Source organism: Muscardinus avellanarius (genome assembly GCF_963383645.1).
Source record: "Muscardinus avellanarius genome assembly, chromosome: 1".
Lineage (NCBI taxonomy): Eukaryota > Metazoa > Chordata > Mammalia > Rodentia > Gliridae > Muscardinus > Muscardinus avellanarius.
Genome location: NC_137786.1, coordinates 220,032,318 through 220,048,248, shown reverse-complemented (window position 1 = coordinate 220,048,248; position 15,931 = coordinate 220,032,318). Strand labels below are relative to the sequence as shown.

Here is a 15,931-nt window from a genome sequence, read left to right as displayed (position 1 = left end):
TTTTTAATTTTTTGTTTCTTTTTATTTTTTTATTTGGCAACAGGGTCTCACTAAGTTGCTGAAAGCCTCTCTGAGCCTCACTAAATTGCTGAGACTGGCTTTGAACCTGTGATCCTTCTGTCTCAGCCTCCCAAGTATTGGGATTACAGACATATGCCACTATGCCAAGCTTTTTTTTTTTTATGCTAGAGCTTGAACTCAGGGGCATTCTACCTCTGTACTACGTCCCCAGCACTTTTTATTATTATTTTTTTTTATTTTGAAACAGTCACCGGGCGTGGTGGCACACCCTTGTAATCCCAGCATTTGGGAGGCTGAGACAGGAGGATCAAGGTTTGTGAACACCTTCAGCTACTTAGTGAGGCCTTTTGTAATTCAGTGAGGCACTGTTTCAAAATAAAGAATAAAAAATAGGACTGGGAGTGTAGCTCAGAGGTAGAATGCCCCTGGGTTCCATTCCCAATACTCCACACACACACCAAAAAAAGAAGGTCTTGCTGAGTTGCTGAGGGCCTTGCTAAATTGCCAAGACTGATTTAAAACCTTCAATCCATCCTCCTGTCTCCGCCTCCCGAGTACTGGGATTACAGGCATGTGTCACCACGCCTGGCCCGAGCCATGTACTCTTGAGCAATGGGCTTTGCCTTCAAAATGCTGTGGTACCTTTCCATAGAGGTAGAAGACAGGAGGCCTTCAGAGGTAGCTCTGAGCCTAGTGCTTGGCTGGACAGTGAAGCAGGAACCCTAATTCTAGGTACCTTGGATCCCCACTGGGTGTGGACTGGAAGGCTTATAAGACCTCCCTTGCCTGTGCCCAGGTACATGTATTGGACTGACTGGGGTGCAAGTCCCAAGATTGAACGAGCTGGCATGGATGCCTCCAACCGCCAGGTCATCATCTCCTCTAATCTGACCTGGCCTAATGGATTAGCTATTGACTATGGGTCCCAGAGGTTGTACTGGGCTGATGCCGGAATGAAGACGATTGAATTTGCTGGACTGGATGGCAGCAAGAGGAAGGTAAGGGTGGTGCTAAGGCATGTTCCCACAGTCCTGACAGCCACCCGGAAACACTCCCTGGCCAGCACCTGGCAGGAGCTGGGGGACTCAGCATGGAGCCTGAGCTGTTTCTCTGAGGCTGTGGCTGCCCTCTAGTGCTAGCAGTAGGGGAAGGGGCTGCTGATTGATAATAAAAGCAAACTAAAGATTTGTGTGGATTGTGGGCTGGGGGCATAAATACACAGACCTTCCTAATACCTATCACAACTAACACGAGTAAATCATCAGTTGCACACTGGACCTATGATTAATCTCTCTCTCTCTCTCTCTTTTTTTTTTTTTTTTTTTTTGTGGTACTGTGGATTAAACCGAGGGGCATTCTACCTCCAAGTTATACCCCCAGACCATTTATTTATTTATTTATTTATTTATTTATTTATTGGTGGTACTGGGGATGGAACCCTTCTACCTCCGGGCTACACTCCCACACCTACTATATAATATATATATTATATAGTAATATATATATATATATTTTTTTTTTTTTTTTTTTTTTAATTTGGAAACAGGGTCTCTTAAGCCAGCAGGACTGGCTTCAAACCTGTGTGATCCTCCTATCTCCACCTCCCAAGCACAGGGATTACAAGCATGCGCCACCATGCCCAGCTATTTTATATTTTAAAACAGAGTCCCACTAAGTTGCTGAGGCAGGCCTTGAACCTATGATCCTCCTATCTCAGACTCCCAAGTACTAACTGGGATCACAGTCATGCACCAGCATGCTTGCTCACCCATTGCATTTAATGATCATGCCTCTTTAATCTCTAATCTGGAACATTTCTCAGTCTGAGTTTTGTTTGGTTTTTTTCTTTCTTTCTTTTTTTGCGGTACTAGGGATAGAACCCAGAGGCATTCTACCTCCTAGCTACACCCCAGCCCTATTTTTTACTCTTTATTTTGAGTTTGGGAGGGCCTAAGTAGCTGAGGAAAGAGTAAAAGCCAATTATTTTATAGAATTTCTTTTCATTTGGGTTTGTATGGTGTCTCTTTATAATTAGATTTAGATTATACATTGGGGCAGGAATGTGATATTAAATGCAGTCATGCCCTAAGTCCTCATTGTGTCTCATTAGTGGACACAGATGTCGACTTATTATATTTGTTTTGATTGCACAGTTAAAGTGGTGTCCATTATAAAACTATTTTTTCTTTTGTAATTTGTGCCGAGAAACTTTGAAATTACATAAGTAATGTATGATCTTTTGTTTATTTTACTTTATTTTTGGCAGTACTGGAAATTAAAACCAGGAGCATTGTACCTCTGATCTACACCCCCAGCCCTATTTTAGTTTTTATTTTGAAACAAGATCTTGCTAAGCTACCATACACTGCTGACGTCAAACCTGTGATCCTCCCGTCTCAGCCTCCCAAGTACTGGAATAATACATGATCTTTTTTTTTTTTTTTTTTTTTTTTTTTTTTTTTTTTTGGTGGTACTGGGGATGGAACCCAGGGGCTTTTCTACCTCCGGGCTATACTTCCAGACCTATTTTATACTTTATTTGGAAAGGGTCTCACTAAGTTGCTGAGAGCCTCACTCAGTAGCTGAGGCTGGCTTTGAACCTGTGTGATCCTTCTGTCTTAGCAAGACCCTGCTTCAACATAATAAACAAACAAACAAACAAACAAATAAAAAATTTTAAAGGGCCAGGGATGTGACACAGTAGTATAATACCCTAGATTTAATCCCCAGTACCACAAAAATAAAACAGAGTAAAATAAAATAAAGTCACATGACTCTTGAAGCCAGGCGCTGTCACAGTCACATAACCGATTGGCAGACCAAGCCTCTGAAAGAGGACACAGCTGGCTCTTGCTCAAGGTCACACAGTAGAGGGGAGTGACAGATCTGCGTTCTCGACCCCCTGCGGATCTCTTTTGGATCTCTTGAATGTGGTTCTGTGCTGTTGAACCTTGGCTGGGGCTGACACAAGTGTGGTGGCTCTGGCAGGTGCTGATCGGAAGCCAGCTCCCGCACCCTTTTGGGCTGACCCTCTATGGAGAGCGCATTTATTGGACTGACTGGCAGACCAAAAGCATACAGAGCGCAGACCGGCTGACCGGGCTGGACCGGGAGACGCTGCAGGAAAACCTGGAGAATCTCATGGACATCCATGTCTTCCACCGCAGGCGGCCCCCAGGTGAGCATCCCTGAGAAGACATGGCTTCTCCTTGGCCCTATTATGCCCTGGCCCGTCCCATTGACCCTCCTCTCCCTACGCAGTGACCACACTGTGTGCTGTGGAGAATGGCGGCTGCAGCCACCTGTGTCTTCGGTCCCCAAACCTGAGTGGCTTCAGCTGTACCTGCCCCACAGGCATCAACCTGCTGCCTGATGGCAAGACCTGTTCACCAGGTGAGTTGAAGAGTCACATCTGGGTACAGTTGCCTTTCTCCCCTGAAGATGTGTCCAGCGTTGTCTGAGAAACCATGAGTCCTGGTACTTCAAGAGAATTAGAGAAGAAACTAGAGCTTTTAGAAGAGGAGAGGGGCCCAAGGGAAGGGGTAGACAGAGTCCCATTGGTTCTTGTAGTCTTCATGCATTTTTTTTTTTTTTTTGGTGGTACTGGGGGTGGAACCCAGAGGCTTTCTACCTCCGGGCTATACTCCCAGACCTATTTTATACTTTTATTTGCAAACAGGGTCTCAATAGGTTGCTGAGAGCCTCACTAAGTAGCTGAGGCTGACTTCGAACCTGTGCGATCCTCCTGTCTCAGCCTCCCAAGCGCGGGGATTACAAGCGTGCGCCACCACGCCCAGCGTAGTCTTCATGCATTTTAGAAAAAGATGTTTCTAGCCAGAAGCCAGGAGTGGTGGTACACACTTGTAATCCCATCATGTGGGAGGCTGAGACCGGAGGATTGTAGTTCGTAGAAAGCCTCAGCTACTTAGTGAGGCTTTTTGCAATTCAGTGAGACCCTGTTTCAAAATAAAGAATAAAAAATAGATCTGGGCTTAGTGGCTCATGCTTGTAATCCTAGCATTCAGGAGGCAGAGACCAGAGGATCATGGTTCGTGGACAACCTCAGCTAGGCCCTTCACAACTCAGTGAGACCCTGTTTCAAAAATAAAGAGACAAAAAAATAGGGCTGGAGGGAGAATGCCCCTGGGTTCCATCCCCAGTACCCCCACACACACACACAAAAGAAAGCAAAAGGTGTTTCTAGCCAGGCATGTGGCACATACTTGTAGTCCCAGTACTTGGGAAGCTGAGGCAGGAGGATCTCAAGTTCAAGACCAGCCAAAGCAATTTAGCAAGACTCAATTTTTTTAGGGAAGGCCGGGCATGGTGGCACAAGCTTGCAATCCCAGTGCTTGGGAGGCTGAGACAGGAGGATTGCGCAGGTTCGAAGCCAGCCTCAGCTGGTTTAAGAGACCCTGTTTCCAAATAAAATATAAAATAGGTCTGGGAGTATAGCCTGGAGGTAGAAGGCCCCTGGGTTCTATTCCCAGTACCATAAAAAAAAAAAAAAAATTTTTTTTTTTTAGGGAAGGCAAAAAATTTAAAAAGGGGAGGATCTGGGTGTATAGCTCAGCGGTAGAATGCCTCTGGGTTCAATCTTCAGTACCACAAAAAAAAAAAAAAAAAGTTCCTGTCTCAATATGCTTTCCTTTCATCTGTTGGGAAATTGTAATGTGCTGATTTGGTTAGAATGACATTTGACTTCCTCTGCTCAAAAATTGGTACACTAAGCTGGGCGTGGTGACGCACTCTTGTAATCCCAGTACTTGGGAAGCTAAGACAGGAGGATCACACGTTTGAAGCTGGCCTCGGCAACTTAGTGAGGCCATCTGCAACTTTGTGAGACCCTGTTTCCAAATATAATAAAATAGGTCTGGGAGTGTAGCTTGGAGGTAGAATACCCTTGGGTTTTTTTCCCCCGGTATCACACACACACAAAAGAAAAGAAAAATTGGCATACTAAACACATATAATATCTACAATACAATAGTCTCCCCTTCCCCTTAGATGTGCTCCTTTTGTGAATGCATGACCTATAAGACAGCCTTACTGGAGGGCCCCAGATGCAGGACCTGGCTCCTCAGATGTTGGAAGTCAAGGTTTCTCCCTAGGCAATGCTGCATGGTAGGAACTCTAACCCCTCAGGAAACTTGAGTGTTTCCCAGGTTGTGAGTAAGGTCCTCTGGGATCCCCTTACTCCCTTTCTTGAGCTTCATGGTAAAGGATCCTTCCAAGAGAGCTGCTTCCATATTAATTAGATATCATTTATGAATATGTATGAGACCTAAGGCTCAGTGCTATGTGGACATGATCTCTGTTAACCCTCGTAGCCACCCTGTTATCATTTTATAGATCTGGAATCTGAGGCTTAGATAATTTCAGTGACCTGCATAAGATCATACAGCTAGGAACTAGCTGGGTTACAGGATGAGCTTTGGTTTGCCTGACTCCAAATCCTTTTTTTTTTTTTGGTGGTACAGGGGATGGAATCCAGGGGCATTCTACCTCTGAGCTACACCCCCAGCCCTATTTTTTTTTTAATTATTTATTTTGAAACAGGGTCTCACTGAGTTGCAAAGGGCCTCATCACTAAGTAGTAGCTGAGGCTGTCTGTGAACCGCGATCCTTCTGTCTCAGCCTCCCGAATGCTGGGATTACAAGCGTGTGCCACCACGCCTGGCCTCCAAGTCCTCTCAATGGCTCTCTTGCGTGATTGTCCCCCTCCTCTCTCTGTCTGGGCAGGCATGAATAGTTTCCTCATCTTCGCCAGGAGGATAGACATACGCATGGTCTCCCTGGACATCCCTTACTTTGCTGATGTGGTGGTACCAATCAACATTACCATGAAGAACACCATTGCCATCGGCGTGGACCCCCAGGAAGGTCTGTGCGGCCCTCCCTTCCCACCTGGCCTTCTGTCCGCACCCAGCTATGGGCCTTCCTTTCCTGCTACTTTTGCTTCCTGCTAAGAGACTGACCGTCCCCTCTGGCATAGTGCCTGCTCCTGTCTTCTCGGCACTCTCTCTGGTTGTGGGGATGTGGTTTGGGCCCTCCTCTTTCCATCTCTACCAAGAGCTATCCTGTTAGAGTTCTCCATTTCCCTTGATTTCCTCTGGTAGGGGCTAATGGGCTCTCTGACAGGCCCTGGTATTTCAGGACATACTCAAATTGTGTGTGCCATTGTGAGAGGGGAGGGCCTGGGTTGAGCCAAGCTTTCCCTTTCCAGGAAAAGTGTACTGGTCTGACAGCACACTACACCGGGTCAGCCGTGCCAGTCTGGATGGCTCACAGCATGAAGACATCATCACCACAGGTGGGCCTTCCTCCCCGCCCAGGGACCACCTGTCTGGCTACAAAGCTGGGGAAATATCCCATCTGTCATAAAGCAGGAGCCAGTGTGCTCTTCTGACTTCCTGCAGGGCTGCAGACCACAGATGGGCTCGCAGTGGATGCTATTGGCCGGAAAGTGTACTGGACGGACACAGGGACAAACAGGATTGAAGTGGCCAACTTGGACGGGTCCATGCGGAAAGTGTTGGTGTGGCAGAACCTTGACAGTCCCAGGGCCATCGTGCTGTACCATGAGATGGGGTGAGAGCTGGCTCTGACGCTCTAGGTGGTGGTGTGGGCCAGCTCTGCTGGGGCTGTGGACGGGATGAAGGTGGGCAATGGAGGGCAAGAATGTGTCACAGGGACTCTGCGGACTTGGTCGGTCACTGTTTACTGGCCTCCCCGCGACCATTCCATTCACTCGTGGATCCTTTCAGGGTGCCAGCCAAGCATGGAGGTTAAAAGCCTTAGCCCTGAGCTCGGAAAACCAGGATCCAAAGTCCCTCATCATTTATTTGTCATATCACTTTGGATATAGTGCTTAGCTTCTCTCATCTTTGGCTTCTGGACCTTTGTGCATACTTTGTGGCCCTTGCCAGAGTAATCAGTTCGTGCTTTTCCTCTCTCAGGTTCATGTACTGGTCAGACTGGGGTGAGAACGCCAAGTTAGAGCGGTCTGGGATGGATGGCTCAGACCGCACCGTACTCATCAGTCACAACCTAGGATGGCCCAACGGGCTGACAGTGGACAAGGCCAGCTCCCAGCTGCTGTGGGCTGACGCCCACACTGAGGTGAGAGGCCTGTCCTCGCTGCTTCTCAGAAGCCTGGGAAGATGGCGAAGGCCTGTCTCCAGTCCGCACTGCGGGCTCCCGGTCCACTGATTGCTGCTTCCCACCCTCTTTTCTGCAGAGAATTGAGGCTGCTGACCTAAATGGCGCCAACCGGCACACACTGGTGTCACCTGTGCAGCACCCGTACGGCCTCACCCTGCTTGGCTCCTATATCTACTGGACTGACTGGCAGACCCGTAGCATCCACCGTGCTGACAAGGGAACTGGCGGCAACGTCGTTCTGGTGAGGTCCAATCTGCCAGGCCTCATGGACATCCAGGCTGTGGACCGGACACAGCCACTGGGTGAGAAGACCTCTGGACTATGGGTTGGGGCTTCTTGGTTTCTGGGGCTATAAACAGCAGAGATACCTGCAAAGTACAGAACTCCTTTACGGTCAGAAAGACAGCAACCTGCCTGGGACCTATCCAGGGCAGGCTGTGTTCCCTCTGGGTATGGCTGATACTAAAAATGCATGATGCTGTCACCTCCAAAGGACTCCTGGAGAGAGTCCCTCTACCTCACCGCTGCCAGACACTGAATCCTGTCAGAATAGCAAGGAGTCAGCCACAGGAAACTAAGACTTTTGAGAGTCAGACCACATTCCAGGCTTGGTGTGAAACATGTGCTCCCCTCTCTTCACCAGGTTTTAACAAGTGCAGCTCGAGAAATGGTGGCTGCTCCCACCTCTGCTTGCCCCGGCCATCTGGCTTTTCCTGTGCCTGCCCCACTGGCATCCAGCTGAAGGGGGACGGGAAGACCTGCGACCCCTCTCCCGAGACCTACCTGCTCTTCTCCAGCCGAGGCTCCATCCGGCGTATCTCCCTGGACACCAGCGACCACACAGATGTACACGTCCCTATTCCTGAGCTCAACAATGTCATCTCCCTGGACTATGACAGTGTGGATGGGAAGGTATATTACACAGATGTGTTCCTGGATGTTATCAGGTAGGAATGTCGCACACACCTGCTTATAAACCCTCGTGTGTGTTCTGTGTTAATATCTAAATGGACTGGGTTATTTGGCAGTTCAGGTAGTAAGTGGTAATTCTGACTTGTTTATTTGTGACATTACCACTTAGAGCAGCGCTCCAAACTCTTGTTTTGAGATTATGTGAATCTAGCTGGGTACAATGGTGCATGCCTATAATCTCGGTACTTGGGAGGCTGAGATAGGATGATCACAGGTTCAACACTGGCCTTGGCAATTTGGCGAGATCCTGTTTCAAATACAGAATAAAAGCCAGATGGTGATGTACACTTGTAATCCCAGTACTTGGGAGTCTGAGACAGAAAGATCAAAAGTTTGCAGCCAGCCTCAGATAATTAGTGAGGCCCTCCATAACTTAGTGAAACCCTGTTTCAAAATAAAAATAAAAAGGAGAGCTGGGGGTATAGCTTATAAGTAGAAAGCCCCTGGGTTCAATTCCTAGTACCACCAAAAAAAAAAAAATATATATATATATATATATATGTATGTATGTATGTATGTATGTATATAGTCAGGTGTGGTGGCACACGCCTGTAATTCTAGTATTGGGAAGGCTGAGACAAAAGTATCACAGGTAGAGTTGGGGGTATAACTAAGGGTAGAATGCCCCGGGGTTGAGTCCCCAGCACATCAATCAATAAATAAATCTAAGGCTGAGAGTATAGCTGAGGCCAAAAGCCACTGGGTTCAATCCCCAGTACCATATGCGCATACACAAAGAAAAAAGTAAAAACAAAAATAATTATATGAATCCCAGCTACGCAGGAAGCTGAGGCAGGAGGATTGCGAGGTTGAAGACAGCCTGGGAAATAAAGGAGAGACTCTCCAAAAATAAACAAATGAAAATAAAAATTAAGTAAAAGTCAAGTATCCAGGCATGGTACACACACTTGTAATCCCAGAACTTAGAAAGCTGAGACAGGAGGATCGGAGGTTCGTGGCCAGCCTCAGCGACTTAGGCCCTCAGCAACTTAGTGAGACCCTGTTTCAAAATAATGAAAAATAAAGCTGGGCGTGGTGGCGCACGCTTGTAATCCCAGCATTTGGGAGGCTGAGACAGGAGGATCGCGGTTTGTGGACAGCCTCAGCTACTTAGTGAGGCCCTTTCAACTTAGTGAGACTCTGTTTCAAAAATAAAGAATAAAAAATAGGGCTGGGGGTGTAGCTCAGAGGTACAATGCCCCTGGGTTATGTCCCCAGTACCACGAAATAAATGAATGAATGAATAAATAAATAAATATAATAATAATAATAATAATGAAAAATAGGGCTGGAGGTATAGCTCAGAGGTAGAATGCCTCTGGGTTCAATCCCTACTACCGCAAAAAATAAAAAATAAGAATAAAATAAATAATTAAGTAAAAAATAAAAATAAAATTTGAGTATGTACAACAAAAAGGTTTTTTAAAGTTAGGCTGAAGACCTGGAGTCTTCCATACCCTGAAAAGGGAGCTCCAAGAATTGCCTAGGACTCACTGATGGAGGCCATGTAGCTAGTCTCTGTATTGCCTCACAGGAGCCCCGACCAAATGTCAAAGCTCATGGTAGTTTACAAAGAGGTGTTTTTAATGATTCTTATCATTCTTTAAAGTTTTTATTCAAACTAAGCTCAGAAACATGATGTCTTGCAACCAGTAAGAGTGGTGTCCCATGGCTGAGATTCTCATGTGGGAACAAGGGGTATTTGCCTTTGTTCTGAGGGTATATTAGAATCCCATTCTAGGGCAGATGGGGATTTGTAGTTTAGAGAAGTCCCCTAGGTAATTGTGATACATTCCTCACCATGAGGTTGAGTTCTTTGGTGTGAGGCTTTGTGAAAATGCACAGGTAGATTTTGACCAATCTGCCTTTCTCTAATTACCTCCCAGCAATCCTTGCTTCCTCCCAAAGATATATGGTGGATGATTAACCTGTCCTCTGGCAGCCCCCAATGTTTCCAATTTGCCAAAACACTGTTCTCCTAAGAATTCACTCATTCATTCTACAAATATTTTATGGAGCACTTATCATGCTGGGACCTGAGATACTTGGTCTCTATGGAGCTTACAGTCTAGTGGGGGTCCAATTATGGATTAATGGAGTTTCAGTGTATTCCTGGTCAGTCTGCTCTCTCATCCCACCCTGGGCTCTCCCTAAGGCGAGCAGACCTGAATGGCAGCAACATGGAGACAGTGATTGGGCGTGGGCTGAAGACCACCGATGGGCTAGCAGTAGACTGGGTGGCCAGGAACCTGTATTGGACAGACACAGGCCGAAACACCATTGAAGCATCGAGGCTGGATGGTTCCTGCCGCAAAGTACTGATCAACAACAGCCTGGATGAGCCCCGGGCCATTGCTGTTTTCCCCAGGAAGGGGTAAGTTCACGGCCAATAGAAAAGAGATCCAGGGAAGAAGGGCAGGGTGGCAGGGAGGCCCCTGGAGTGCATATATATTGATGGCATTGGTGTTTCCCCTGGACTCTGCCAACGCTGGGTACCATCTCCTCACGCTTTGGTGATGATGGTACTGTTGTGTCTCAGGTATCTCTTCTGGACAGACTGGGGCCACATTGCCAAGATTGAACGGGCAAACCTGGATGGTTCCGAGAGGAAGGTCCTCATCAACACAGACCTGGGTTGGCCCAATGGCCTTACCTTGGACTACGATACCCGCAGGTAGGAATCCTGTCCCAAATTGCCTCCTGGAAATCAGGTGGGCCACAGAGAAAGATGGTTGAGACTGAAGAAAACTCTTAGTGGGTGGTTTGTTTGTTTATTGTGCTGAGGGTTTAACTCAGGAGCATTCTGTTTCTGGGCTACACCCTCAGACCTATTTCATTTCTTATTTGGAAACAGGGTCTCTCTAAGTTACTGAGAGCTTTACTAAGTTGCTGAGGCTGGCTTCCCACCTGAAATCCTCCTGTCTCAGCCTCCCAAGTAGTGGGATTACAGGTGTGCAACATCATGCCTTATTTCACATATCTTTTAATTTGAGGGCATTTATTTATTTATTTATTTATTTATTATTTTTGCAGTACTGTGGATGGAACCCAGGGGCATTCTACCTCCGAGGCACACCCCCAGCCCTATTTTTTATTATTTTGAAACAGGATTTCACTGAGCTGCAAAGGGCCTCACTAAGTAGCTGAGGTTGTCTGAGAACTATAGTCTTCCTGTCTCAGCCTCCCAATTACTGAGATTACAAGCATGCATTACCAAGCCAGGCTCCTTCCCATCCTCTTAAGGGCTGATTCTTGTATTTGTTGCTCACCTGACCTCTTCAGACACTGGAAATTATAACCCTGGACTAGATTTTTTAAATGCTGTAAGTCAGGAAAAGAGGTAAAAGGGGCTTTGAAGCAGCTGATTACCTTTTCTACCCCTCGGAAAAAGGGAAAGGAAGCAAGGTCAGTGGCATGTCCCGCTTATTTTAGTCTTGGTGGGAACCATATAGAGTGAACTCTTTTTGAAGACTATTCATAAAAATTGGCACTTAGAATTTTGGACAAGAGCCAAAGGGGAATCAAGTGGCCGAAATGGAGGCTAGAGGTGGAGGTCGGTATTCTTTCTGAAGACACTAGTCTTTCTGTGCCTCCCTAGATGTGAATCACCAACTTCCCTCTTCAGCTTTGGGATTTACAGTGACCTCTCATCTCATCCTTTTGTTTTTGGAAAAGGGGCGTGCTGGGGATTGAACCCAGAGACATTCTATGTTCTAACTATACCCCAGCTTCTTTTAGCTTTTTTTTTTTTTTTTTTTTAACAAGGGCTTGCTTGGTTGCTGAGAGTCCCACTACTTGCTGAGGCTGGCCTTGAACCTGCATTCCTCCTGTTTTCGCCTCCCAAGTACCCAGATTACAATCATGTGTGTGTGCTTCTTGAGTGCTCAGGGCACCTGTCAGTTCAGCTCAGGAGGCAACAGACAGCTCCTCATGGGAAAGCGCTGGGCTCCCTGCAGGCGTCTGGAGCAATCACCATTCTCTTCTCTTCACAGGATCTACTGGGTAGATGCACATTTGGACCGGATTGAGAGTGCTGACCTCAATGGGAAGCTGCGGCAGGTCTTGGTCAGCCATGTGTCCCACCCCTTTGCCCTCACACAGGTACTGGCTCAGGAGAGAGGTAACTAGACCTCCTTGACTGAGTGTTTTCTTGGGGTTCTAAGCTACAAATGCCCTGCTAGTCCCGCCCCACCACTCCTATGTCTAGCATTCAAAGTAGCGGCTTTCAAACAGTAGTGCACACACTCAGCCTGTTATAAATGCAGACGCCTGGGCCCTGGCCATAGAGAATCTCCTTTTGAAGATTGGGCCCAGGCATACATTTCATGTTCCTCTGTTGAGCCTAATGCTGTGTTCCTACATTTGGAACTCAGGTAACTTTTAATTGGGGTAAGGTGCAGTGGCCAAAAGCCAGAGTTTGGAGGCCTCTAGCCAGGTACACATTCACATTCTGTTTGTAGGGTTCACATTCTGTTTGTATTAAATAACTTTGAACAAGAAACTGGACCTCTCTCAGCTTACTTAAAGAATGAACCGGTTTAATAATAGTGTCCTTCTAAAATATACACAAAGCATTAGCATAGTACCCAGCATATAGCTTGAAATGCATGTGATCTCTAACCATTTTAATTATTTTTAGCATGATTTTTTGAGAACTCTTAACACTGTAAGATTATTTGGGAGAGGATAAAGTTGATCAACCAAGCCTTGGGCTATAAAAGGGATTCTCAGTCACTTAAAAATCTTTGTCCCAGCTGGACGTGGTAGTGCACACTTGTAATCCTAGCATTTGGGAGGCTGGGACTGGAGGAGTGCCGCTCAAGGACAGGCTTCACCTACTTAATGAGGCCCTTTTTTGCAACTCAGTGAGACCCTGTTTCAAAATAAAGAATGGGAGTCAGGCGTGGTGGCGCAAGCTTGTAATCCCCAGGCTTGGGAGGCTGAGACAGGAGGATCCCACGCAGGTTGGAAGCCAGCCTCAGCTAGCTTAAGAGACCCTGTTTCCAAATAAAATATAAAATAGGTCTGGGAGTGTAGCCTGGAGGTGGAAGGGTTTCCAGGAAAACCAGTACTACCAAAAATAAATAGATAAACAAACAAATAAATAACTTAAATAGAGTGTTCCAAACCCACACATGGAAGTGACTGCCAGGCACTGAACGGCATGGGGGAGACATTGGTGAGCTGAGCGGGTTGGGGGGCTTTCCTGGATGTTATCATGATTGGGGAGATGCACAGAAGTTGACCCAGTGGATGAGATAGAGAGGGCATTTCAGCAGAAGGCAGAGCACATGTCGAGTCACAGAAGCAGCACCAGGGTCAGGCTGCTGGGTAACAGTTCCTCTTTTGGGGGCTCTATATTGAGTAGCAGGACAGGTGGATCTACTGGACAGACTGGCAGACCAAATCCATCCAGCGTGTTGACAAATACTCAGGCCGCAACAAGGAGACTGTGCTGGCAAATGTGGAAGGGCTCATGGATATCATCGTGGTTTCCCCGCTACGACAGACAGGTAGGTGAGCCCCTGGATACTGAGCCTGCTTCCTCACCACCAACGGGATTAGTAGTGGTTACCCTAAGGGCGGTTAGTGACCAAGATAATTAGGGCCACACGAAAGCCCTTGGCTCCTGTGGTAAGCTCTTAGGCTTTTTCACTCCCCTGCTTATCCCCTTCCTGCCCTGCTGTCCTTGGGGGTGGGGTAGCTTTAGATTTTCTTTTTTTTTTTTTTTTTTTGATGTGTTCATTTGGGAGACCCAGTTCTGTCCCAGACCAGACACTCATCTGCTTTGCCTCCAGGGACCAATGCCTGTGGTGTGAACAATGGTGGTTGCACCCATCTCTGCTTCGCCAGAGCCTTGGACTTCGTGTGTGCCTGTCCTGATGAGCCTGACAGCCGGCCCTGCTCCCTGGGTGAGTTGAACTGAGTGGTTCCTGGAAGGGCAGGGGATCAGCATCCCTATCCTTCTGGCTGGGATCCCCCTACAGAAGGGCAGAGAGTGAACAACGAGAAGCAATGTGTTTGGGCTTTGGGATCAAGATTTAGGTTTGTCTGGCTTCTGGCACTGACTAGAACAGAACTCAGGTCTTCAGATTCCAGACCCCTGCTGTGAGTAGCCTGTGCTTTATTATCTCTTCTTGAACTTTGTGGGCCAGCTACCCATACAGAACTAGTAGTAATAAATCAGATCCTTGTTATTTATAGTATTAAGTGAGGATGCCTGGGATTGGGGCAGATAAAAGATTCCTTTGCTAAGTCTCCAGGCTGCTACTCTTACTTAGACCATATCTAGATGTTTTGGGCTCCCGTGGCCTATCCAATTCTCTTTTTTCTTCAGTACCTGGAATGGTGCCCCCAGCTCCCAGGGCTACCAGCATGAGTGAAAAAAACCCAGTGCTCCCCAACACACTGCCCACCACCTTGCGTTCGTCTACCACCAGGACCCACACATCTCTGGAGGAGGAGGAAGAAAGGTAAGTAGGGTTAGTTCAGGATTTAGGATCTTTTGACTCAAGTCACCATGCCCCACCAGCAGGAGACCATTATCCCAGCTTGATAATTCTGACAGATAGGAGGTAGATCACATTGTTAATCACCAATCCCTCCTATTTGGGATAGGAGATGATATTTCAACTTGTAGATCGTTGCAAGTGATTTTCTCTTTAGCTCTCAGGGCAAGTTTTAGGAATGGCTTTAAAGAGAAATCATTTAGAGCCGGGCGTGGTGGCACACACTTGTAATCCCAGCATTCGGGAGGCTGAGACTGGAGGATCGCAGTTCGTGGACAGCCTCAGCTACTTAGGGAGGCCCTCTGCAACTTAGACCCTTTTCAAAATAAAGAATAAAAAATAGGGCAGGGGGTGTAGCTCGGAGGTCGAATGCCCCTGGGTTCCATCCCCAGACCCGCAAAAAAAAAAAAAAGAGAGAGAGAGAAATCATTTAGGAGGATCTCCCATTCCACACGCCTCCCTCCTTCTTCCTCTGTCTCCGTGACACTTGCTCTCCTGTCTCAGGTATAGTATTTGATCTTGTCCTTGTCCTACAGTGGTCTCTGGACTGTAGCTTTATGACTTGGAACACAAAGGTTTCCCCACAGGTGTGATGACCTTATCTTTTTTTTTTTTAACATTAGTCTTTATTTTGGAAAATGCCTTTTTTTCTTTTTTTGGTGGTACTGGAAGCCCTTCTACCTCTGGGCTACACTCCTAGACCTATTTTTTTTTATACTTTTTTATTTTTGGAAACAGGGTCTCTTAAGCCAGTGCTGCTGGCTTCGAACCTGTGCGATCCTCCTGTCTCTGCCTCCCAAGTGCGGGGACTACAAGCGTGCGCCACCACGCCCGGCATATGACCTTATCTTATAATAATGACCCTACACTCAAACATATATGCACTATTATTATACAAGCAAGGATAGCAGGACACAATGGCACCGTCAATAATCCCAGTACTTGGGAGGCTAAGACAGGAGGATCACAGGTTCAAGGTTAGCCATGGCAATTTAGCTAGATCTTGTTTCAAAATAAAAAATAAAATAGGACTTTGGGTATAACTCGGAGATAGAATGCCCCTGGGTTTAATCTCCAGTAACAACCTCCCCCACACACATACACCTACATGTAGTTGACAATTTCATTTATAAAAGCAGAAACAATAATTCCAAATAATACTTAAACTCAGTGTTTCTAAAAGTTACAAGATTTGCACATGATCAAATGCATATGCTGTGTGCATCACTCTCTTTAGTAGTTTGTAAAGAAAAGCAAATACCCAA

At 46.7% G+C, this 15,931-nt stretch overlaps 1 protein-coding gene across 3 annotated transcripts in view; it reads left to right on the top strand.

Moving 5' to 3' along the window:
• Window positions 1-15,931, top strand: part of LRP4 (LDL receptor related protein 4) — a gene marked incomplete at both ends in the record, with an annotated part of 63,309 nt that overhangs the window by 38,050 nt on the left and 9,328 nt on the right. For all 3 annotated transcript variants that reach the window (XM_080700562.1, XM_080700561.1, XM_080700563.1), the window contains 15 exons: window positions 818-1,019; window positions 3,010-3,199; window positions 3,283-3,414; window positions 5,764-5,904; window positions 6,248-6,334; window positions 6,441-6,612; window positions 6,981-7,143; window positions 7,262-7,487; window positions 7,829-8,132; window positions 10,313-10,531; window positions 10,697-10,831; window positions 12,150-12,258; window positions 13,526-13,670; window positions 13,956-14,069; window positions 14,495-14,630. In XM_080700562.1, the coding sequence (XP_080556688.1) occupies window positions 818-1,019; window positions 3,010-3,199; window positions 3,283-3,414; window positions 5,764-5,904; window positions 6,248-6,334; window positions 6,441-6,612; window positions 6,981-7,143; window positions 7,262-7,487; window positions 7,829-8,132; window positions 10,313-10,531; window positions 10,697-10,831; window positions 12,150-12,258; window positions 13,526-13,670; window positions 13,956-14,069; window positions 14,495-14,630 (2,475 nt within the window). The remainder of the gene's footprint in view (window positions 1-817; window positions 1,020-3,009; window positions 3,200-3,282; window positions 3,415-5,763; window positions 5,905-6,247; window positions 6,335-6,440; window positions 6,613-6,980; window positions 7,144-7,261; window positions 7,488-7,828; window positions 8,133-10,312; window positions 10,532-10,696; window positions 10,832-12,149; window positions 12,259-13,525; window positions 13,671-13,955; window positions 14,070-14,494; window positions 14,631-15,931) is intronic.